The sequence below is a fragment of the Carassius gibelio genome, chromosome B21 (assembly GCF_023724105.1).
Source record: "Carassius gibelio isolate Cgi1373 ecotype wild population from Czech Republic chromosome B21, carGib1.2-hapl.c, whole genome shotgun sequence".
Lineage (NCBI taxonomy): Eukaryota > Metazoa > Chordata > Actinopteri > Cypriniformes > Cyprinidae > Carassius > Carassius gibelio.
Genome location: NC_068416.1, coordinates 6462962 through 6486935, shown reverse-complemented (window position 1 = coordinate 6486935; position 23974 = coordinate 6462962). Strand labels below are relative to the sequence as shown.

The following is a 23974-nucleotide window of genomic DNA, read 5'->3' as shown; positions in this document are numbered from 1 at the left end:
AAGAAACATCACATCGAGACACTAACCTGAGGTAAAGCCTTGGTTTAGATCGCCCTTGATCACATCAGATATAGGGGTTAAAACCTGGCTTAACGTGACACTTTTTATGCTTTATCTTTATATCTGTATATTTCAGTTTCAGTACATATCTTTGAAGGCCGTGAGCTATTTCTCCATTTCAGCAGCACTTACATACAACAAACTTGTTCATAGATGTATATAACACCTGATGTACTGTATTTAACATTTTATTCCTTAAAACCTGAAGAGGATTTTTTTTTTCTGTTGACAGTATTTTTTGATCCACGGAGTGATAAATAGATGAATCCAAAATCCTCTGTGCCAAAAACCTTTAATATATCAATAAAATGATACAAGAAATTTATGCAAGGAAATATATGCAAATGAATGCATGCATAATTTAATTAGATAAAGTCTCCTTTATATATTTAAACATGACATTTCTAAAACTTGTAATACAAAATGTAATGTCTTAATAAGCTGTGATTAATCAGCTGGAGAAGTACGGTGAAGTCTGGTAGTTTACCCTATTGACCCATGCTGGCTTGGGTTTCTGTGCGAGTTAAACTAGACTGGACTTTGCAGCCTGAGCGTTCCCCATTTGTCTGGAATGAAGCAGAGCTTCCCATCTTACAATGACTGCTCATAATATCCAGGGACCTTCAGTTACTCTTGATTCTAGAAGTCTATCAGACCTGGAAGACTTTGGGCCTGTAATGTTATTTCTGTCTTTATTAATGTTTGTTCATTTAATGCAGGGATTCCCTGTCAGCCAAATCATAAAAATAAGGAAAGGTTACTATTCCAATAATATAACGATTTGCATGTTTACATTTCTCTGATATCGGTTTATGGTCAAACTGACATGCAAGAATAAACAAATATAACATAAGTGTTTTAAGTGTCCCACTGCAGTCCTTACATTAAGCCAGTTTGGGAAACTCCCGGTGTAATCTAATGTTTAATGCATTTTATGATGTTATTAATGCAAATTAAATATAATCTCTTTCTCCAAGCTTTTTGATGTCAGTATGTTACATTTAATAGTAAGTAATACATTTCCTAAAATGAGTAACTTAAGCCCCTTTCACACTACCATTCCGGCAGATCTCGGCGTCAGCGCGGAAAGTGAGGAACTAACTAATTTCTGCTTCATTACAGTTTTCACATATGTTTTCATCGCGAACGTTGATCTTCCTTCAAAACAGCCGGTAAAAGAGTCGCGTGATAACGCATGTCATCACTTCGACACGGCATTAGATCTGGCTTTTGTTCACACAGCGCTCATCCCGGGTTGAACCCGAAATTGTTACTAGGTCCCAGACCCGGGTTCAATGCCGGAATCAATCCCGGGACGTGGTTGCTTTCACACAGAAGGTGACCCGGCAATGTTCCGGCAATTTGCCGGGTCCGATGTGCAGTGTGAAAGGGGATTTAGAATATGTTAACAACTACAATTTTCATCATGTAATCTGTAATCAGTAACAAACTAAATCAATTTGTAACGCAGCACTGTAACAGACCTTAGCATCCGCATAGAAACCTCCCTGTCTGCAGGTTCCTGTCTGCATGCGTGCTCTCTATCATGTGCTCTTGTGTTGTTTGTATCAGGGCACACCTGAGCGTCTGATCATGCACCTGGTGGAGGAGCCGTCAGTGGTGGATCCCACTTACATTGAGGACTTCCTCCTGACGTACCGCACCTTCCTGTCCAGCCCCATGGAAGTGGGCAAGAAACTTCTGGAATGGTTCAAAGTGGACAGTCTCAGAGACACGGTCAGTATGTGTGTGCATCAGTCTCTCTGTTCCTTACAGTGTTGTTTTTGTGGTAAATAATGACATATTTTGGGATCTGGCAGGTGACGAGAATCGTGTTGTTGTGGGTAAACAATCACTTTAACGACTTTGAGGGCGATCCGGTCATGACTCAGTTCCTGGAGGACTTCGAGAAGTTACTGGACTCCTCGGTGAGTGTCGACATCAGACGAACCCAGACAGGTTTCCTACAGTCGAGTAAAAACATTGACATATCAGGGAATCCTAAAATAGGGTTTTCTAGACCTGGAAAAGTAGCAAACTTTTTGGTTGAATGAAAATATATTATAGTATATATACTCCATTTATATTATAAAAGTTACTTTTTGACCCACATAGGTAGGACTTAAGTACATCTTTCACTCAGGCACTTCAGGGGACCTTTAAAGCACAATAAAGGTTTATTAAAACCCCTTCAAGGCTAGTTATTTCACTGAGTGGCTATCTTCAAGACGCCTCTCAGGCAGCTATTTCAGTACCAGAATATTTCCAGATAAGGAGCATATGTACAGTATCATGTATAAACGAGAGTGGATATATTTCCTAAATATGCGTTTCATTGGACTGTGTCTCAGAAAATGAAGGGTCATCTGCGTCTGCTGAACATCGCGTGTGCTGCTAAAGCCAAGTGTCGTCAGATCACCCTGCAGAAGCCGTCCAGAGAGTCTCCGCTGTTCTTCACCCTTCAGGGCGGCAGCGAGCGCAGCTTCGGCATCTTCGTGGAGACTGTGGAGGAGGACAGTAAAGCGGCAGAAGCAGGGCTCAAGCGTGGAGATCAGGTACAGATTACAGGAGCTCTGCTCTGCACTGAACAACACTCACCGTATAAATATTTCAGCATGAACACAATGCGCCTCGTCTGTCCTCAGATCCTGGAGATCAATGGGCAGAACTTTGAGAACATCTCGTACTCCAAAGCCATGGATATCTTGAAGAACAACACACACCTCTCTCTTACTGTGAAGACCAACATATTCGGTACGTCACAGAACATAAAGATCGTTCTTATATCACAATACTTCTTCTTGCTGATTGGCTGACAGATGCTATGAGGTGTTGAAATAGTTTCCTGATCTCGGACAGTTTCTTGAATTTGAGAAAATTAGAAGTTGCCTTTGAATAGGATTCTTTTAGTATTTTTGTGGAAGCATCTAGTCCGATTGATAAGTAGCTGCTAATTTAATTAAATGCAACAAAAAAACCCCTGAAGCATCACAAACATTTAGAAAAACATTTGTCTAATAAAGCAGGGTTTCCACCCCATGTGTGCAGAAGATTAAAACGATCCCTTATGACAATGAAAGTTCGAATTGCTGTTGTATTAAAAGCAATCAAATTACTTTTTGATATGCATCTTACAGCTTATTCAGTTAATGTGATTCCATTGTAGTTTAAGAGCATGTTTGCTTGTTTTGTCCTTTGTTTTGGAGGTCCTCTTATATTAGATTAACATGCAGTCGTGGTTAAACATCACTTATTTTCTCATAATATACATTGCATTGTTCTCACAGAACGGGCGCCTGAAACAGTCCGTTCAAGGATCAGTGTAAAAATACATTTAGCCACTGACTCTTCACATCCTCATCCTTTCTTCCTGAAAAGTGGTTTTGCTTTCACAGCACAGAAAACAGTGTCTTCTAGACATGAGAGTGACACAATCACTGACGACTCATTTCAGGCAGTTCACAATCGACTGATTATTTTGGAAGACGATTACTCCGTTTGTTGTGCACTTTGATCTTTGACCTTTTATACTCACAGACAGAATGGTAAATATCTGAAAGGTAACATCCAAAAAAGATAGGGATGCACCGATATCACTTTTTTCAGAGCAAGACTTATACTTTCATTTTTGGTAATCACCGATACCGATACCGATACCGATACTGATACCTATATTTCCATAGCACCTGTAAAAAAAAAATTTATATTGGGTAATGAAACAAAATTATTATAATAGTAATAATATGAATCATGTTAGTTGGCTTAATTTAGCAAACAGATATTACCTTCAGTTATTTCCACACTTAATTATACCTGTTAAAATGTATAATATAAGCTTTTATTACTTTCACTATATACATTATACGAGTGCACTCGTACACTATTTTGGTGATATAATTTGTGTCATGCGCAGTGTGCAGTGATGCATTATGCATTATGACATTAAGACAGTATGACTTTCTATAAAGCTGCTACAAACCCGGTGTATTGTGAAAAGCTGTATATAAATACATTTGGTAACACTTTACTTGAGGAACCAATTCTCAAAGTTAGATAGTTGCTTATTAGTATGCATTTACTAACATTGTTTGTTAGTACTTCTGCATGAGGATTTTTTAATCCCTTAATCCATCCCATGCCTAAACTTTACAGTTATCTCACTAACTATTAATAAACAGCAAATTGGGAGTTTATTGAGGTAAATTCATAGTTAATAGGTGCAAACTGAAGTGTAACCAAGATTTTGACTTTGTCACAGTTTTTAAAGAGCTTCAGAGCCGCGTGAGGAACGAGAAGAAGAACGGCGGTCCTCACATCCCTAAGATTCAGGAGAGGAAGAGCAACCGCTTCTCTATCCCGGATCTGCCCGGTGACTTGGAGTTCCCCTCGGACAGCAAGAGCCGCAAGAAGTTAAAGGCCAACACAGTGTCTGGAGGACGCAACAAGATCCGTAAGATGTTGGAGAAGACCAGATTCAGCATCCTGCCTCCGAAGCCCTTCAGGTAAAGACTTGTTCTTGAGTGGATGTTGGTTTAGAGTCTAGTTGAGTTCACGTCCTCTCCTGAGCCTCCATTAGTTGCTTATCGCCCCATGACATGTTCATGACACCATTCCTCCATCACTCTCAGTGTCTCTTGAGGCGTTTCACTGCATGACATTCTCACGCTCTCACAGAGTTTAAAAAGACCTCCATCCGTCCGTCAGTTTGGTGTCTCCACGATTGAAACCCGGTCACCACTGGAGCTCATGAAAACATTTTACTTATATTTCATCCCACAGTCATAAATCAGAGACTTAAAGAATTGTGCTATTATTTTCATGACAGTTAAGCTGATTTTTCACTGCTGTTATGTGTTCAGATTAGTGCTGTCAAAATAGCTGAAAAACTAAATTAGAATTTTGTACTTATCAATATGATCAATATTCAAATTTAAAAGGAATGATTTTTGAAAACTTTTGGCTACTCTTTTTTTCAGGCCACGAAGGTGCATCGAGTAAAATATTATTAATGCACTTATTATTAACATTATTAATGCATTTATTCAAAGCAATAAAATAACACATCTTTGAAAAAAGTGCATAATGTTTAAAATTATGTTTATAAACCATATATAATTAAGTGGCTTAAACAATTCATAAAGTCCACGTGTTTGTACACCGTGTGAAAGTTCTAGTTTCCTTTCATTTTCAAGACCTAAGGTAAATTATCCATTGTTGTTTTCTGTGTTTTTAAAATAATGCAAAGAATAATAACTAAAATCTATTTAACACTATACATTTACATTTATTCATTTAGCAGACACTTTTATCAAAAGTGTGTAGGTGTGTGTGACGGAGTGTGAGTGTGTGTTTGTGTTCATGCTTCACCTGAGTGCTTGATGCTTGTAGTAGTTGACGTCACGTGTCTTCTGTTTTTATGACTGCTTCACTGCACAGGGGACTGTTTGGGTAAGAGACACCTGCTCAACACACTCTCTCTCTCTCTCTCTTATGTAAAAATCATGAAGGCATAATGTTGGGAGCAGTGCAGCACAAACTGCCAGAAGAGATCGTTTGCGTGAACATTGTGTTTCATGTTGTTTCATCCTCATCCCAGGTGTCTTATTGTGCATGTTCACAACACACGTCATTGACACGGTTCCTGTGTGTTCATAAGGAGTTGCATCACATCCTAACCAGGCACAGCATTTCCAGTAGCCAATCAGAGCATGACGTTTCACATACAGCTTTGGGGATTTTTGACTGGAGTCACCCAGCTCCACATAACCGATATCACATGCCTCTAACATGTTGACTAAAGCTGGAATTGATGAGGAAGAGAGCAGTTGTCTCATGTCGTGCCTGTTTAGGTGTTGTCTGTCATTGGTCAACATGTTTTCCTTATGTAGATGAACAGTGCAGTGTCACACTTCCTGTGTAGTAGTCATTCTTTTCACTTCCTGTTTCTGTGAAATCACCAGCACAGTTTGTCACAGGACCTGACACCATAATATACTACTACCATTCTAGTGTAATACTCTGGTAATATTCTGACTGTGTGGTATGTCTGATTTTACTCACACACACTTTCCGATAAATCTCCATCCGTGTGTGTGATACTCATGTGTGCGGAAGCCCATTTCTGCAATCCCGAAATGTTCAGTCTCAGAATCGAAATGGAGTTTTGAAACGTAAATCCTGGAAAACAAATTTATGAAGAAGTGCTTGAATTTTTGAAAAGACAATATATATATATATGAAATTAGTGTTTCATTTATTTTAATAAAACATTACCGTATTTTTCTAAACGTATGTAACAATGTGGCCTGTCTAATATAGTGCCATGTAACATGAAAAGTTTAATTGACTGCTGTCATTATGACTTTATATGTCATATTTATTCTCAGACTCAGAATTTGTACTTTATCATGATTTGACTTTTACCTCGTTCTTTTTTAACTATCTATTTCAGACTTTATCTCATAATTATGCCAGTTTTTACTTATCTTGTGACTTTTTGTCTTATAGTTTTTGACTTAGTACATCAATTTATCTCTTTTTTTTTTACTTATAATAATGGCACAGCATGTCATGACTAAAATGTCTAAATTTCGTATGTCCGTTTATCTCATTATGCTTATTAACTTACAGTTATGACATGGTATGTCATGACATAATTTTGACTTTGAATATTTTGTTTTATCTCATAACTTTATCTTTTTATCTCATAATTAAGATATAGTATTTAATTTCAGCTTATCTTGTGAGTTTTTATCTCATAATTTTGACTTGGTATATAATTTTATCTCATAATTATGGTATAGAATGTCATTTTACATTTTATCTCCTAATTCAGATTGTGATTTCCTAAAGCAGGTGTTTTGTTGTGGTGGGAATGGGCTTGCACACGTGTATCTGAGTTTGGGGTGATCTTTGTGCACTTGTGATGATGTTTCCTGCAGTATCAGATGTGTTGATGAGGATGATGTCATGGAGTCGAGTCTGTGTTTTCTCTTTGCTCTGAGAGTGAGACAGAAGCATGTTAATTGGTGTGTTTGTGTAAAGGTCAGCGATTGATTGGCGTGGAGTTTACCCATGAGACAGCCCTGTTTCCTCTCGTCTGAGACCTCATGTTTTCTTGCCCTTCTTTTGCTGCGTTTGCCCATCTCAGCCTCGTGTCTCATTCATTGATTGTGTGTGTGTTCATTCTTTGTTTGTGTCTGTTTAGAATGCTTTCACACGGAGGCTTTTAGCATCACAGCTTTTACTTTGCAGCATTTCTCCAGCTCACATTCTTCGTATACATCGCAGCAGATGAATGCGTGTGTAAACAGAAAAAAGATTCATCAGTTCTGTTACTCCAAGACTTTCTCTAAAGCATCTTCACTTTTCCTTTGACATCACTTAAGGTTTTCTGGATGATGTTAACCAGTTGTAAATCCACTTTCGGTCTGGCTCATCCCGTTCAGTCAATCAAGTGTGAAAACGGCCTTAATGTCCATGTGAAGGGTTTCTGCAGGTCTTAAAAAGCCTCAATTCACCCTTCCACAAATTAAGGCCTAAAAGGTCTTAAATTAGAAATTTATCTAAATCTTAACTTTCAATGTATCTCATAGTTATGTTTCTTAATTAAATGTTTCATGCACTGCAAAACATGCATATCTTCCACTGTGTTTTTGTCTCATTTTTCAGTAGAAATTAATGTAGTAAATGTAAACTTTATTAAATCAAGACACATTTACTTGAGATGCAATTTGACCATATAAAAGTCTTGTTTTCTAAGAAAATTAATCGAGTTTATGCTTAAAAATAGAACTGAAACCTGCCATTGGGGTATGAAAATTTGAATAAGGTAGATTTTTCTGAGCCAGTTGGCAGATGTATGTTTTTGTTTTAATCATAAACTCAGTTCATTTTGGTCAGTTTCACTGGAAGCAAGACTTGTGTCATTTTAGTTCTCAAGTAAATGTATCTTAATCTAGGGATGTTCAGATATTTAGACTGAGGTAGCATTATTATTATTATTATTTTTTTTTTTTGCAGTTATTTTAGTGGTTTGAAAAAGAGCTATTCAAGCCATAAGTTGTTTTTTTTTTTTTTTTTTTTTTTATGGAGTATTGGAGATCTGTTGGAAGTTGAATTTATTTTCAATGCTAATAAAAGAAATTGAAATTTAGAGATCATAATGATGTATTGAGTTCCATTCCTTTTATTGCATGAAATCTTTACTTGGTCTTAGAAAGCTTTTAAATTCACCTTTGTAAAACCTCCAGGAATCCTAACATGTGTGTGTGTGTGTGTGTTTATTGACATGCAGTGTTAGTGTTGGATGAAATGCATGTCTCTGTGTGTCTGCAGTGACAGTGGCATGTCTCAGTCTCAGGATGACAGTATCGTGGGCACTAAACAGTGCCGGCACAGCGTGGCTATAATGCCCATCCCGGGCAGCCTGTCGTCCAGCAGTCCTGACCTGTTTCAGCCGGCCGCCAGCGCTCTGGACTTTTCCAACCCCTCAGGTAAGACGTCACAGCATCAGAGCATAAGTTCAGCCTGATATAATGACCACAGACATGTGTCATCGTATGGTGCAGGACCTGAAGTTAAACTATATTATTTCCATATTAAGTGCTCATTTTAGTTATGCAAAAATGTTTTATCACATGGAGGGTTTCTGAAAACCTTGTGCATGCAAATAGAGATATAGTTAGAATATATGAGGATGATGGGAAGGATTCCTGTAAATGTTCAAATGAAAGCTTGCGGCCGGTTTCAGATCCTCTTCACAGGATTGTGGAAACCAGCTGAAGGTAAAGGGATAGTTCCACCAAAAATCATTATTTTCATCATTTACTCAGCCTTGTGTGGTTTTGATCCCACATGCCCTTCTTTCTTTTTCAGACCACAAAAGGACACGCTTGTCTATATAATGGCAGTATATGGTTACAAGCATCAAGCTTTTTTTTTAATAGATGCAGAAAGATCCCATGTGACACATGCAGCATATTCCAAGTGTTAAATTTAACATATTATTTAACAAGTATTCTGACTTTTGTCTTTGTGTACAACTGAAAAATCAAGAGTAATAAAAATGTGACATGAAATACGAATCATGTGCTTTCTTCTCTCAGGTAAATACACAGTATCTCAATATCTTATACCCCACAAACACTTGAAATATACAGCATGCGTCATATAGGATCAATCTATGATACATTTGCATCTTTTTTTAAAAAAGCTTGATGCTGATAACCATGGACGAATATGTATGCAGTTTATATTGTTATTATTTAAAAAATATCTCCTTTTCTGATCCTAAAAATCAAAGAAGGGCATATGGCATTAGAACAATACAGGGGTGAGTAAATGATGACTTTTCTTTAACATGCAGCGAGATGTTCAGTACAAGAGACGTTCGTAGCGTGGAGGCCATCTCTAAATTAGTTGTGATGTGTCCTCTGGTGGATCATGTGATCTGGAGTGTCATATATCATCTCTCTCTCTCTGTCTTTACTCTCTGTGTTTCTTGGCTCCTCAAAGTGGCTGGTTTCTACTGTAAGTACACCCGACGTATATGTTTTGAACTCATTTGCATGTGACCATGGGTTTGTGGCATGAAATGTTTCACTCTCATTGTCCAAAAGCATGTGAAAATGCATGTGCGATAGATTGCATTCCAAAGCAATAAGACTTCATCTTCAAATAGTGTGAAATAGTGATCTGAACCAAACGTCTCATCATTGAGCCATTGACCTCCCCTTTCATGTCAACCTGAGGTTTAGGCACGGCTTTGAGTGTGTGCATCTTCTCCTGTGTTGTGTTTAACTCCATCTCTTTCCTCTTGACACTAACAGACGTTCAAGATCAGGTGATCCGCGTGTTCAAGGCCGACCAGCAGAGCTGCTATATCATCATCAGTAAAGACACCACAGCTAAAGATGTCGTCTCGCAAGTGGTCAGTGAGTTCAGCCTCATCGCTACTGCAGAGACTTACTCGCTGTGTGAGGTTTCTGTTTGTCCTGAAGGATTCATCAAACAGCGCCGACTGCCCGACCAGCTCTCAAAGCTAGCGGACCGCATCCAGCTCAACGGCAGGTAAGCTGAACCAGAACTGAACTAGCACCTCGGCCACAAAACGCTGTGTGATTAGACTTTAGTGGACGTGACCAAAAAGACACTATATTAATAGGGTAATAGGGTATCATAACACAGATTTCAGTGCCTCACTTTGGTGTCTGAGTAGTCGACTTGGAAATATTTTTCCTCTGGTTCTCCGAAACGGTCTTAAGAAGCATCATCACTAGCCACAATTTCCTTACTGAGAAAATGCATGTGAATGCAAGTCGGGAAGCTCTAATAATGCAACAAATATTTCACAATCGGACTTAAAGACACAACTCAGGAAATAAGTGCATCCGAGGAGCACATGAATGCAGTAATTACACTTGCTCTGATGGCAGCATGTAGCCTACCGCGAAGCTAAATGCGCATAAATAAAAAATGCCTAAAGCTAAACTTCCCCTCTAATGACTTGCAATGAGAAGCGTTTCTAAACTTGTCCAACAAAAGAGAACATTATAACGTTTTTACTCCACAGCATCAGTCATATGCTTTCTTTTGTGCTCTCTGATGAGGCAGAATATGTTCTATACTGTAAAAAGGCTATGTTGATTAGAAATAGATTATAATAAATATAATTAATTATAATGAAAATACCAGAGATAGCTTCTCTGTTGAATAACTTTTATATTTTCTGTTTACTCCATTACGATAGCAATGACTTGCCCATATGAGGGATTTCCTAGAACACCATTAGTTCTGTTGCTCCTGTGACACATGTGTGATGTTTTATGCACGAGGGCGCCCTCTGGCGTCTAGTATGAATGAAACAGACATTAAATGCGTTTATCGCGCTAGTGGCTTATAAATCATATTTTGGATAAAAAATATATTTAAGTATCGCATTATGCACCGTTTAAAAATAACAATTTGGCACCAGTATCGTAAAAAACCCAAACCATGCCCAAACCTATAGTAATGCCATCATTCATGTGTTTACTCAGGTACTACCTGAAGAACAACATGGAGACCGAGACGCTCTGCTCTGATGAAGACGCTCAGGAGCTCTTGAGGGAGAGTCAGATCGGGCTCCTGCAGCTCAGTACTGTGGAGGTGGCAGCACAGCTCTCTATGAGAGACTTCAGCCTGTTTCGTAACATCGAGTCCACCGAGTACGTGGACAACCTGTTTAAGCTGGACCCCGGCGGTGGAAGCGGCAGCTACCTGAAGCAGTTCGAGGAGGTCATCAACCAGGAGACCTTCTGGGTGGCCACTGAGATCCTGCGCGAACCCAACGCACTCAAACGCATGAAGACCATCAAGCACTTTATCAAGATCGCCCTGCACTGCCGCGAGTGCAAGAACTTCAACTCCATGTTCGCCGTCATTAGGTGAGTCTCACAAACTTCTGTAATAATCAGTGATGCTCTACATTGCACAATGAATCTCGTATTTACACCGTGCACACACTTGGTTTATTATAATGAGAGGATTAACAAGTGCACAGTACTTAGCTCTTTACAACAAAATTCTGCCTAAAACCAGGCTCACCCTACAGGAGTTTAAAATCCTAAACTATTATGAAATCTGGTTGCAATCTTCGCAGATTTTCTTACCCTCAAATCTTAAACATGCACACACTACAAGACATAATTAAATAAAATTGACTGGCTACAGTGCTGCAAAGCATGTTGTAAAAAGAAACCTTTGACGGTTTTCCAGAGTGTAAAGGCATACACACTGGACTGAAGCATTTGCAAAATCTGTTTTTCGCAGATGCTAATATTAGTTTCAGCAGAGGGCAGATCGGGTCACTCACATTGGTGTGCCTAAATATTTATATGCATGCAGTAATTTTCAATTCGTAATTGCAAATGAGATGATCGCACTTTAGAGTCCTCTAATTGCTATTTCTGGACAAAATAATTCATAACTGATAATTTACTCAAATTATCACATTCAAAACTTGACATGCTCTTGGCTCCCTAGTGTTTTGCAGTAGTTGTGCGGCTTCATCAGAACATAAAATGCATCTTTAATCTCTCTTATTTTGCGACTGGTAAAACATTCATGTGCTGTGTTTTATGGACTCTTCAGTGGTCTTAATCTGGCTCCAGTAGCTCGATTGAGGAGCACGTGGGAGAAACTACCCAGTAAGTATGAGAAACTCTTCCGTGACCTCCAGGACATCTTCGACCCGTCTCGCAACATGGCCAAATACCGCAACATCCTGAGCAGCCAGAGCGTACAGCCTCCCATCATCCCCCTGTTTCCAATGGTCAAGAAAGACCTCACCTTCCTGCACGAAGGTCAGTAGGTCACGTTTACTTTCTCAAATACACATGTGCAGTGCAGATTGCTTTTAAATTGTAGTTTTTAACTGATTACAGATCACATGATGAAAACTGTTTATACAGTTTGTAACGTAATCTAGGTTACCGTATTTTATAAGACTATAAGTATGACTTTTTTTTCATAGTTTGGCTGGTCCTGCGACTTATAGTCAGGTGCGACTTATCAAAATTAATTTGACATGAACCGAGAGAAATGAACCAAGAGAAAACATTACCTTCTACAGCCACAAGAGGGCGCTCTATGCTGCTCAGTGCTCCTGTATCCTACCAAAAAAGCATAGAGCGCCCTCTGGCGGCTGTAGACGGTAATGTTTCTCTTGGTTCTTAGTTCTAAATAAATGCAACTTATAGTCCAGTGCGACTTATTTATGTTTTTTTCCTCGTCATGACGTATTTTTGGACTGATGCGACTTATAGAATTTTTTAGACTAATTTTTTTAATGTCTAATTTGTTTCTACACTTACCATTAAGTGTCAATTCAATATAAAAAAAACGAGAAAAAAAAGATCAACGTCATAAAATGTATTAAACTTAACTTTCCAAACTTTGCCAAACTGGGCTTAATGTAAGAACTGCTGTGGGTTGGCGAGTTGATAAAAAATTAACAATTAAACAATAAAAATGTAAAATAAAAAATAATTGAAACACTTGATCACTAAAAGTAGAAATTATTTGTTTCGCCTGCATCTCAGTTACCATCAGATAACAGAGAACTGTAATCTTGGAAATTGTTAAATTATCGAGATATTTTAAATAAGGATTTTATCTTAAGGAGTTTGGGTGACAAAAACGTTTGGGAATCTCTGCAATACATAAACAAACATGGGGGTCATAGACAGCTTACTTTTGGATCCACATTACATGTAATCAGTTACTACCCAACTCTGCACATGTGTCTGCATTGTTAAAAATACTTTTCCGTCATCTCTTATCTTTCTCAGGTAACGACTCGATTGTTGATGGCCTGGTGAATTTTGAAAAGTTACGAATGATCGCCAAGGAGATCCGAAATGTGGTGCGCATGACGTCAGCCAACATGGACCCAGCGCTCATGTTCAGACAGAGGTGACGACTGCAGACATTTGCACACATGGTTCAAGCTCTTACTGGGAACGATTCACTGTTGTTTTCTTTCTAATGGTATGTTACTCTTATGGGGAAAACCCGTCACTTACACAGTGTGTGTCCAGTCAGACCCCGCTCACTTTTCACAGTCCAGTCAGATAAAATCACATCCGTTTTATCCTTCGTTATGTTTTTATTTAGATGTCAAATTCATTCATTGTCATCAAGCAGATGTTTTCTCTCTTTCTGTGGTAGGATCAAGTGTAGTCTTTGTTGGTGGTGCTTTCTGTCTGTCTGAGTGTTTCTCTCTTTCTGTTCACCTGTATTCTGCCTCTCATGGGCTTTGCTTATAGGAAGAAGAGGTGGAAGAGTTTAGGGTAAGTGTGCTGTCCTGCATGTCCTGAATGTGTCCTGACCGTTAACCTGGACACACCAACTCCTGCTACTCTTCCATCCTCTCTCTCATCCTCTAAACCATTGATCTTCACGTAACAGATCGTGGACGCCGGTTTTGATTTATTCATGCATTAATGAAACTGAACACGTTGCATGGCCGCATTACGCTGCTGTAGTCATTGTTTGCTTAGAGTGTTTCATATTCACAAATAAATGGAAGGACTTTTACAAATGGAGTTCTACAAATACAAAAAGTATTTTATAAGTTTGGAATAAATAAGATTTTAATGTTCTCTTGTGCTCACCAAGGCTATTTATGCTAATTTATTTGATTTAAAAATGACAGCAAAAGCAGTAATATTGTGGAATATTATTAAAATTTTATGTAACCATTTTCTATGTGAATATATGTTAAAATTTTATATATTCCTGTGTTCAAAGCTGTATTTTCAGCATCATGACTCCAGTCTTCAGTGTCTACTTTTGATCAATATAATGCATCCTTGCTGAATTTTTATTTTATTTTATTAAATCCTACTTAGTGTACATGCAAGAAGCTCATAAACTATACATGAAAAACAAGACTCACAGAAATTCCACTTTTGTGGATGCTACTGTCTTTTTTCTGTTTGTGATTGTCCTCCCATTTACTAGTGAGCATCAGTCCATAGGAATGAAGCAGATGTTTGTCAGCTGTTGTTCTCACTCCTCGTCTGCTTCCTCAGGTCTCTGAGTCAGGGCAGCACTAACTCAAACCTGCTGGACGTTCAGGGCAATCACAAGAAGCGTGTGCGCCGCAGCTCTCTGCTCAACGCCAAGAAGCTGTACGAGGACGCCCAGATGGCACGTAAGGTGAAGCAGTACCTGGCTCACCTGGAGGTGGAGACGGACGAGGAGAAGTTTCAGATCATGTCACTGCAGTGCGAAACGGCCTACAGCACACGTGCGTACTCTGATCAGCAGCCTGTGCTGAATTACTGAGCCTCTTGTGTAAAATGGTTTGGGTTTGTGAATCTCAAATAGGGTTGAGTGTGTAGAAATGTGGTTGGTTGTGCACCTGCGCACCACTTATTTGCATCCCTTACTATAGCCTAGCATTTGAATAAGCTCTTCAGTCACGTTAATAAATGTAAGGTGACCATACGTCCTGGCTAAGCTTCCTAACTTGCCTAATAAATTTGATACTTGCTGAAGGTTAATTAGTGAAAAGCAAGTTTTGTGTGTGTTTCCCTGCAGTGTCTAAGTACCCGAACGAGCGGCGGTCCCCTAAATCAGACATGTCCTCGGTGTCCCTGCGCTCCTCCGGTGTGTCTTCAGCCAAGTCTCAGAACCGTGTCTCTCAGGTGCTGCAGGTTCCTCCCGTCAGCCTTTACCCTCTGCGCAAGAAGAGCATCGCCAAAGACCTGTCTGCTTCCTTCGGTACGTGGCCCATCACAATCTTCCTGAAGTGACAGATTACACACTGAAGCTTATTTTACTTACCATTTTTCAACATAAGCATCATTTCCTCTGCTAAATTTAGACTATACAAAAAGATACAAACACAAAACTAGGGATGTAACGATTCACTCAACTCATAATTCGATTCACGATTCGATTAATTGAGATTCTATTCAAATGAGATTTAAGACAAATTATAAATTAAAATTGTCATGTTATCTTTGCGTGGACAAAATGCTGCATATTTCTTTGTGAAATTGAAATATAACTATAGTTATATATTAATATAGCACTTTTGTTGGTTTGGATTGCTTCTGTTGTCATCATTTGTAAGTCGCTGTGGATAAAAGCATCTGCTAAATGACCAAATATAAATATTGTGTAAAAAAACTAAACAGAAATTTTAAAACAAACCCCAAATCTAATAAATAAGTAACACAAATAAAATACATCTCTTCATATAAATAAAATAAGGCTTTGTCTGTGCTCTTTCCACTTAAAATTAACTCAACCACTGCATTTTAATAATGATCCAAACAAAGATGCTGCATACTTGCAACATGAGCAGTTTTTAATCTAAAATAGACTGTATAGTTTAGAAATTTAAAGCAAAAACAGAATAGTTTGACTTCAGTTTTGTGAAACTACACATTAAAATATCTTTATGAAACAGAAACAGCAGAGGAGCTGAACGAGACGCAGATTCACTCTCTGCCAGCAGGTGGAGCTTAAAGCGTTTCCTTGGTTACTGCTGTAAACAAATCAAGCCTGCACTTATGAACTTTAATATGCATTTTAGAGAGAAAAAATACCATCTAAACTTTTCTAAAGTTAGGTCCTCTCAGACATGCATTCATATAAACTCGTACACCTAAATGAATCACGATTTGTTTAGCATTTCAACCGATTTGATTCGATTTTCAACCAGCTTGCGGTTGAATCGTTGCATCCCTACTTATTACTTTTCTTAAGACCTTTATACTATACATAATTGAACATTTTATAAATTAATACACGTTTAAAGTAATTCATATGCAGATTATTCATTTTGCGTTACACAGGTTTCGCACAAGGAGCTTGAATTTGGCTTTTAGAAATTCAAAGTCTGAAAACCTGAAAAATTGGCTTGTTTTGTTAAAAAGTGCTTAAGAGTGCTTGTAATTAACAAGGACTATTTGTATGCTGTTTTTACTCAAGAAAAGAATTGTTGGTAAAGTTTTGTGATTATATAATATGACATTACCCCGGCAAACTGCCTTGATTCAGAAGCAGTGATTTGACTGATATGAATTATTGAAGTGAGTTTATACTTGAAACAAACAAACAAAAATCTGTCAATAAACAGAACAGAACAATAAACGTAATCCAAATAGAAACAGTGTTTCTGTAGCTCAAGTGGTAGAGCATTGCATTACCAAGCGCAAGGTTGGGGGTTTGATTCCCCAGGAACACATGATAGGTAAAAATTGATAGCCTGAATTCACTGTAAGTCGCTTTGGATAAAAGCATCTGCTAAATGCATAAATGTAATTTATTTCCAAGTAGGAGGTGAGAAAAATCCTAATTTTGAGTTGTCTGAAATGCATCATAAACCATGGGTCACGCACATCTTTCATGTTTGTAGTTTTTTTTTAAACACGTTTTATTTGTGTTTGTAGTTCTCAACCGAATCCTTAGCAAAAGTGCAATGGATTGAGCCCAATATGATCATCCAGGGAGTTGTGGAATACTCTTTCAATATACTATGCTTTGGTACACACTTATTATATTATTTAGGATGGATAGTATGAACATTGGGATGCAAGGTATGTCGCTAGCAGCTCAGGAAGTGATCATGGTTTCAGTGGTGTGTGTGTCTGCTGTGCTCTTCAGCTCCCAACTCACCTCAGACGATGAAGAAAGCAGCTGGCACAGCCGATGACACGAGTCTCAAGAGACCGGAAGACACGTCCAGCGTCTCGTCCCTGCACTCCAGTCCCACCATCTCCCCACAGGGATCTCCTCGCAAGGGTACGACCCCGACAAACCTCCAGTCACCTGAATACCAGACACTGGAAAACTAAAACACAGGGCATGGGATTTCTAGCATAAGATGAAATATAAAGATGAAAGCTGTTAATCCTCTCTGTATTCGACTATATGAGCCATAAAGGCCTTTTTTAAAATGATTTTGTCTAAAGATTCACTAAACTGTGTTTCAGTTTTCTGACTATTATTTCAAGTGTTATTCATGTTTTTTAGTGATATTCAAGCTTCAGTGTTTCTGAAATATTCCCATTATTCCCTCACAGTGGGCAGAGCTCCCAGACAGAACTTCGGTCAGCCGAACCTGTCGGGTTCGTCCTCGTCTCTGGCCAGCGAGGTCGGCGTGAGGACGGCAGGAGGACGCTCGGGTGGCATAGGTGGGGCTTTCCTTCAGAGACAGATCCTGAGGATGACCTGTCAGAGCGGCAGACAGGAAGAGAGCAGACAGGGACAGGAAGAGACACGCAAGCGCTTCAGGTCCCCCTTCAGACTCTTGAGAGACAGGAGCAAGTCCAGGGACAGATCTGGGACAGTGAGACAGGATGAGCAGCAGGCAGACAGTCTGAAGACAGACAGACACAGGAGGAGGACAACTGTGTGACTGGTCACGATGAGCCGTTTATGTTCCTCTGCATCAGTGTAGTTCAGCCAGAGAGGAACACCCTGTAGTCAATTATTCACACACACACTCTTTCAGATTTAAATAATCTAAGTTGCATGTCAAGAAATGTTTATATTGGCCGATTATGTTGAATGTGTGATTCGGTCTGAAAACCGTCAGTGTTGCTGTTTCACAGAGGGTGAGTGAAGGAAGACCGGAGTGAAGGATCAGGACCGGATGCCTTCATGTGTCATAGTTCAGTTTCTCTGTAATGATCAGACTGTTAGTTTTCCATCAGTTGTGTAATAAAGGCAGAAGTTTGCATTGCGCCGTTGGGTCTATGTCATGCTCAGCGCTGAGAAAAATTTGTATATTGTTAGTAATATTTTAAGATGCACACTAATGGACTGAAGACGCTTTGTTTACTTGATTATCCAGAGGTCATTTGTTAGAAAAATCAGGGAGTTATTTCAGTGAAGAAATTTATTTATTTATCTCTCAAGCATCATTGCTTTGCATTGCATTATTTGTGTTGATCATCAAACTAAGGATGTGAGAAGTGACGGCAGACGCGCTGATCTTCTGTCTCCTCTCTCTCTCTCATAGGTTACGCACTCTTGCCCTCTGGCAGATCCGACCTGTCCGACTCCAGCGAGATCTCCTCTCGCTCCAGCATCGTCAGTAACGGCTCCGTGGACTCCATGCCCACAGCGCCCTCCATCATCGTCCCGTCAGAGACGCCCACAGACGCTCCAGCCGACTGCAGTCAGCCCGGCACGAGGTACAAGCGTATCCCACAACACCTCAGAGCGTATCGAGCTGAAGCAGCTTGATCCGAATCGCTTCTGCTGGAGTCATGATGTCTGTGCTGTATGCTGTAGTATGAGCAAACAATCTCAGGGGTTCATTTAAAGATTCAGCTTAAGGCCATAAAAAGAATGAAATATCAGGGTCTTAAAACGTCTCAATTCACCCCTTCACAAATTAAAGAGATAGTTCACCCAAAAATGAAAATGTGATGTTTATATTTTTACCCCCAGGGCATCCAAGATGTAGGTGACTTTGTTTCTTCAGTAGAACACAAACCAAGATTTTGCAGTCTGTTAAATAATGTCTTATAATGTCATTGGTTGGGAATCACAAACAAAACCAAATTAAACCCTGCGTCTCGTGACGATACATTGATGTGTAAAGACACGAAATGATCGGTCTGTGCAAGAAACTGAACTGTATTTATATTGTTTTTCACCTCTGATGCACTGCAATGTCTGAACTGTCCTGAGTGTACTTGCGTCTTCTTCTTCAGTCTGCGTGTGAGGTGTCTTCTTCTTCTTGCTTTACGCCGGATCAAAGACTTATAATTGCTTTACTGTCCCCTATCTCTCAAGTCGACACTCCTAATTAAGATTGATGATAGAGTGTCAATGGTCCACTTTAGAGAAAGGGGGCGGTAATGCACTTATAAGTCTGTGATGCACCGTAAACTCTGTCCATCACATGAAGGATAAAAAACTTTATTTATTTACTTATTGCCTCTGTTGTCGTTATTTGTAAGTTGCTTTTGATAAAAGAGTCTGCTAAATGACTAAACGTAACACATTCGATACACAGATTTTTACTAGTAATGACAAAATCTTTTAATTAGCTTTTTTTTAAACACGTGATTATCCTCTTATAATGCTCAAATGCTAATTTGTGTCTATTGATAAATTAGTATATAAACCATGTGTACAGGGTATATTGAGTAAAACAGAATTTTGAACCATATTTCGCAGCTGAATGGGGAGAATGTTTAGTCACTGTGCTTTTCTTTCGTCCCAGTTCATCTTCAGCCGTGAGGGATCCCAGCTTCCTGTTCTCCCGCAGCGCAGAGGAGCTGACGGTTCCCGAGCAAACCTCGGACAGCGGCCGCGGGAGCTGGACCTCCTGCTCTAGTAACTCTCACGACAACCTCCAGACTCTTCCAGCCCAGCGAGCTCTGGACCTGCTCAACCATCGCCACACGCCCCTGTGCGGCCCGATCGCAGAGGTGGAGATCAGCCCGGGTTTGACAGAGGACAGCTGCTCCAGAGACGGATCTGAGCTCGGTCGGTCCAGACAGAGCTGGACGTCCTCCAGTTCCCTGTCGGACACCTACGAGGGCAGCTACAGCACCGTCAAACGCAAGACGCAGGATCAGCAAAGCACAGACGCTTCGTACAAGACCGTCACGTCCAGCACGGAGAAGGGACTCATAGGTGAGATCTCACTGTCCTCTCGTTAGATGATAAATGTGCAGCTCTTCTGGCTCGATTGTGTCTTGAACCACTTAAATCAGTAGAAAGGTTTATCCAGGATGTCCTGGGCTTTCCACAAATAGGGCACAACTGGTGTCACGTAACCATGTGAAGTTATATCAAAACGTCATTTTTGATTAGTAATATGCATTGCTAAGAATTAATTTGAACAACTTTAAAGATTACTTTCTCAATATTTATATTTTATTTGCTCGCTCAGATTCCAGATTTTTAAATAGTTGTATCTCAGACAAATATTATCCTCCTAACAAACCATACAGCAATGGAGAGATGTTTCAAAGCTTTAAAAATGGTTCCTTATGACTGGTTTTGTGGTCCAGGGTCACATATGTGTTTAACATTTTCTAAATTGAATTATCACTCACAATAGAAAACTATGATCCTTTATTCACTTATATTAATGACCAGAAGCATTCAGCTGTTAACACAAAATTGCATCCCTTGAATAACAAAGGAACATTCTGTAAATTGTAAACATTCTCCTCGAGTGACTGCATCTATTCAGTCCTGTCAGCAAGAACACGATTAAACAACTATATTTATATTATTGAATGTCATTCTCAGTAGCTATAAACTACTTCCTAGTCCCTATGACACATTCTCCTGTATTATATTTATTTCATCAGCTTCTATCAGAAATGTATTTTACTGTAGAAGTGTTCTGTGCCCTGTTTGTGTCGAGCGGCTCAGGTTTAATGCAGTTCTGCTTGTGTTGTGATTGGTGCAGCTGTGTCAGTGTCTAAGTGAATGTCTTTTTTGATTTATGTACCCCTCTTCATTCATTAATGTTTGCTTTGTGTCTGTGTCTGTGTGTTGTTTGTTTCTGTGCTCCTTCTGCTTCATCATGTCACTTCCTGTGACTCTCCGCCTGCTTCCTGCCAGTGTACTGTGTAACGTCACCCTGCAAAGACGATAGGTTCAAAGCGCCGCCCCCGACTCCGCCGGGGTACCAGGGCCTGGCGCTGGGCGACGCCGTGCAGGACGGAGGAGTCTTGCGGCCGGCTCACGTAAAGCCGCCCGAGTATAGTGTGGCCCTGCAGAGGTCCAAGCTGCGACACAGCCTCGCCGAGCCCAGCCTGTCCAGAACGCCCAGTGTTACTCTCCATTCTCACGCCGATAGTGAGGAGGGTATGTGGTCAAAACCTGCAGGACAGAGACACACATCCGGCTCGCATTTCACCCCTCCAGCCAAACAATGAAAGAAAATATGATTTTTAACTACTTGTGAAGCTGATATTAAGGCAGGACACTACATCGTTTTTTTTCATGCATTGGTCAATTTTCTGACATTTAGTTTTTTTTTTTTAAGGCAGCATTTTTTATTATTTTCACAAAATGTTAATGGCCCCCGGAATATGTTGTTGTATGAATATCTGAACATGCAGTATGTTAAAAGAAAGAAAAAAAAAATATTTCAAGCTTCATGCATTTTTTTAATCAACACTTGAATGTGAGTAAGTTTCATTTAAAGAAAAAAAAGAGAGAGAGAGAGAATGTTTTTATCAGATTACATCTGGATCAATTCAGACAGCCCCAAAACTTTGTAATCCCTAAACACAGTCCTTCCTAGGTCGACATTTCACTTGGTGTAGTCAGACCGGTTTGATTTATATGCTGTTTGATGATCGCATTATTTTACATATGCATCTGCTTACATATGTGATCTTTCTGCTGCTGCTTCATGGTGTTTTGATCCAGAGATTCAGTGCTCTTTCAGAAGATGTGTAAGAGCGCCCCCTACTGTAAAACAGGGGAAACACAGAAAGCTGGAGAATTCAGTCAATGGCAGGGAAAGAATAAAAGACCCCTTTGGTGAAAATCCAGGTTTAAAGCAACACATTATTAGTTGTATTAGGGCCAATTATGTTTCATTTCTGCTATTGTAGGTATCGATACATAAAAAGCATTACAATTCTGATACATGGACTTTAAATTAGATATAATTAAATAAATTAGAATAATTCATGCCTCCTCTTCAGAATCAGTTTCTGTTTCAAGCTTACTGAATATGGCTGCAGTTTTGCCACTACTACAGTTAACTGAGTGAAAGTGGAGAAGGTAGTCTGAGCTGGAGTGATTGGGTGGTAACTGGGGCTAATTTGCATATTTTAATATACTTAAGTATTGAAAGTAAAAGTACAAGTAAATGCAAAATGGAAATATATATATATATATATAATAGCATTTAGATGTATTTATTTTACACAGTTTAATGTAGCTCAGAGTGGACATGGATGCATTTAACCTGCAGTGACAAATGCCTAAATGATGATTTGGTTTAAACATACAACATAAAATACTGAAATTTGAAATGTTTTAAAATATGAAAATAATTCTAAATGTGAAATTAGCACAGACCCTAAATGATATGTTTTTGTTCAGCTAGTGCACAAACTCCAACAGTCCAACTGAATCATCATACAACACAGGCTTTATTTTACACAAACTGTCAGTCCTTTATCTTTATTTACACAGGGGTGAAATGTGTCCTGGAAGTGTTTTAGATGCCGTCGGGTGTGAATAGTGTTGCTGTCAGTGTTGAAGAAGCAGTGATGGTTTGAACTCAACTTCATGTGCTTGTCCTCTTGTGTGTTTCAGATGAGCAGGTTTCTGCTGTTTGACCGGACGTCTGTGCTTCATGGACACTCCTGCTTTACACTCCAGGTACTCTTCAGGTTTGCAGCATCTTTGAAGTCATTCAGTGACAAAACATGTCTATCCTTGACCAACTCGAGACGGATGTTTTCAGTGACCGGTGAAGAAAGATCTCTCAGCATTGAAGCCTCCTCCATCTCTCCAAATGCTTCCTTAAGCTGACATCTTGATTTTCTCTCACCTGTCATGATTTGTTCCACTCACCATCCACTCAGTTCCTCTTGTTTGATAGAGCATCACACCGTGTGCATGCAGCACCTCTTGCATCCAACACAGATCAAATATGCTTCAGAGTTAAACCTCTATGGTACTTGAACGATGCACACTCTTCTGGTTTGTTTGTGAAGTGGAACGAGCTTTGTGAGATCAGGACGGTTCGGTGGCGAACGCTTGATTTCACCATATGACGTGTTTACACACATTCTCTGTTTACAGTGTTTCTTCTCGCTGAAATGCGCATTGTGCTGCGTCTGCCTGTTTTTTTTTACGCAATAAGGATGGTGCGGATGCGTCGTCTGATTTGTACAGTCTCAGCTATTGGATTTGCTACTCCTGTCGTTGTACATAGTGAACGAGATCGATACGGCTTGTCAAGGGAAAATATATTTATATGCTAGATGTGCATTTTCATTCCTTGTTAGCTGATGCTCTTTAAACAGGACATTTTGTATAGAATGAAAATGGTTTCATAGTCGTTGCTTTCTGTAAGCAAGTAAATACATTTGTACTTGAACTAAACCTTAGATGCATAGGGTTGAAATGAAACAAATAAATGTATTATATTAAGGGACATAACTGGAGTATTACATTTTTATCATTTACTTTATCTTATTTTTAGTACGTGCTGTTTTGCTACGAACAGCATTGATTGTATTAATGATATAGAAGTATAATTTTTTTTTTTATTCATATTGTTGTATGTTTTGTTGTAAATGAATGTTTCCGATCATGTACAGCTGAGAAGAGAGTCCACTATATAAACTGTATTTTCACTATTTTGTTGAAATAAATCTGGGGTTGTGATTGCTCCTGTTACCGGGCAGAA

The 23974-nt window shown here is 39.3% G+C and overlaps 1 protein-coding gene across 9 annotated transcripts in view; it reads left to right on the top strand.

Annotated features, from left to right (window-relative positions):
* Positions 1-23974, top strand: part of LOC127985674 (rap guanine nucleotide exchange factor 6) — a 69706-nt gene extending 45732 nt beyond the window's left edge. For 4 of the 9 annotated variants that reach the window (XM_052587719.1, XM_052587725.1, XM_052587727.1 and 1 more), the window contains 20 exons: positions 1633-1797; positions 1881-1988; positions 2412-2615; positions 2706-2814; positions 4319-4562; positions 8398-8555; positions 9577-9591; positions 9891-10131; positions 11100-11486; positions 12193-12404; positions 13392-13515; positions 13869-13892; positions 14637-14854; positions 15148-15330; positions 17224-17361; positions 17643-17753; positions 18584-18758; positions 19799-20214; positions 21157-21402; positions 22873-23974. In XM_052587719.1, the coding sequence (XP_052443679.1) occupies positions 1633-1797; positions 1881-1988; positions 2412-2615; positions 2706-2814; positions 4319-4562; positions 8398-8555; positions 9577-9591; positions 9891-10131; positions 11100-11486; positions 12193-12404; positions 13392-13515; positions 13869-13892; positions 14637-14854; positions 15148-15330; positions 17224-17361; positions 17643-17753; positions 18584-18758; positions 19799-20214; positions 21157-21402; positions 22873-22895 (3501 nt within the window). In that variant the 3' untranslated portion in view covers positions 22896-23974. The remainder of the gene's footprint in view (positions 1-1632; positions 1798-1880; positions 1989-2411; positions 2616-2705; positions 2815-4318; positions 4563-8397; positions 8556-9576; positions 9592-9890; positions 10132-11099; positions 11487-12192; positions 12405-13391; positions 13516-13868; positions 13893-14636; positions 14855-15147; positions 15331-17223; positions 17362-17642; positions 17754-18583; positions 18759-19798; positions 20215-21156; positions 21403-22872) is intronic. The other 5 variants (XM_052587723.1, XM_052587720.1, XM_052587721.1 and 2 more) reach the window with 5 other exon arrangements.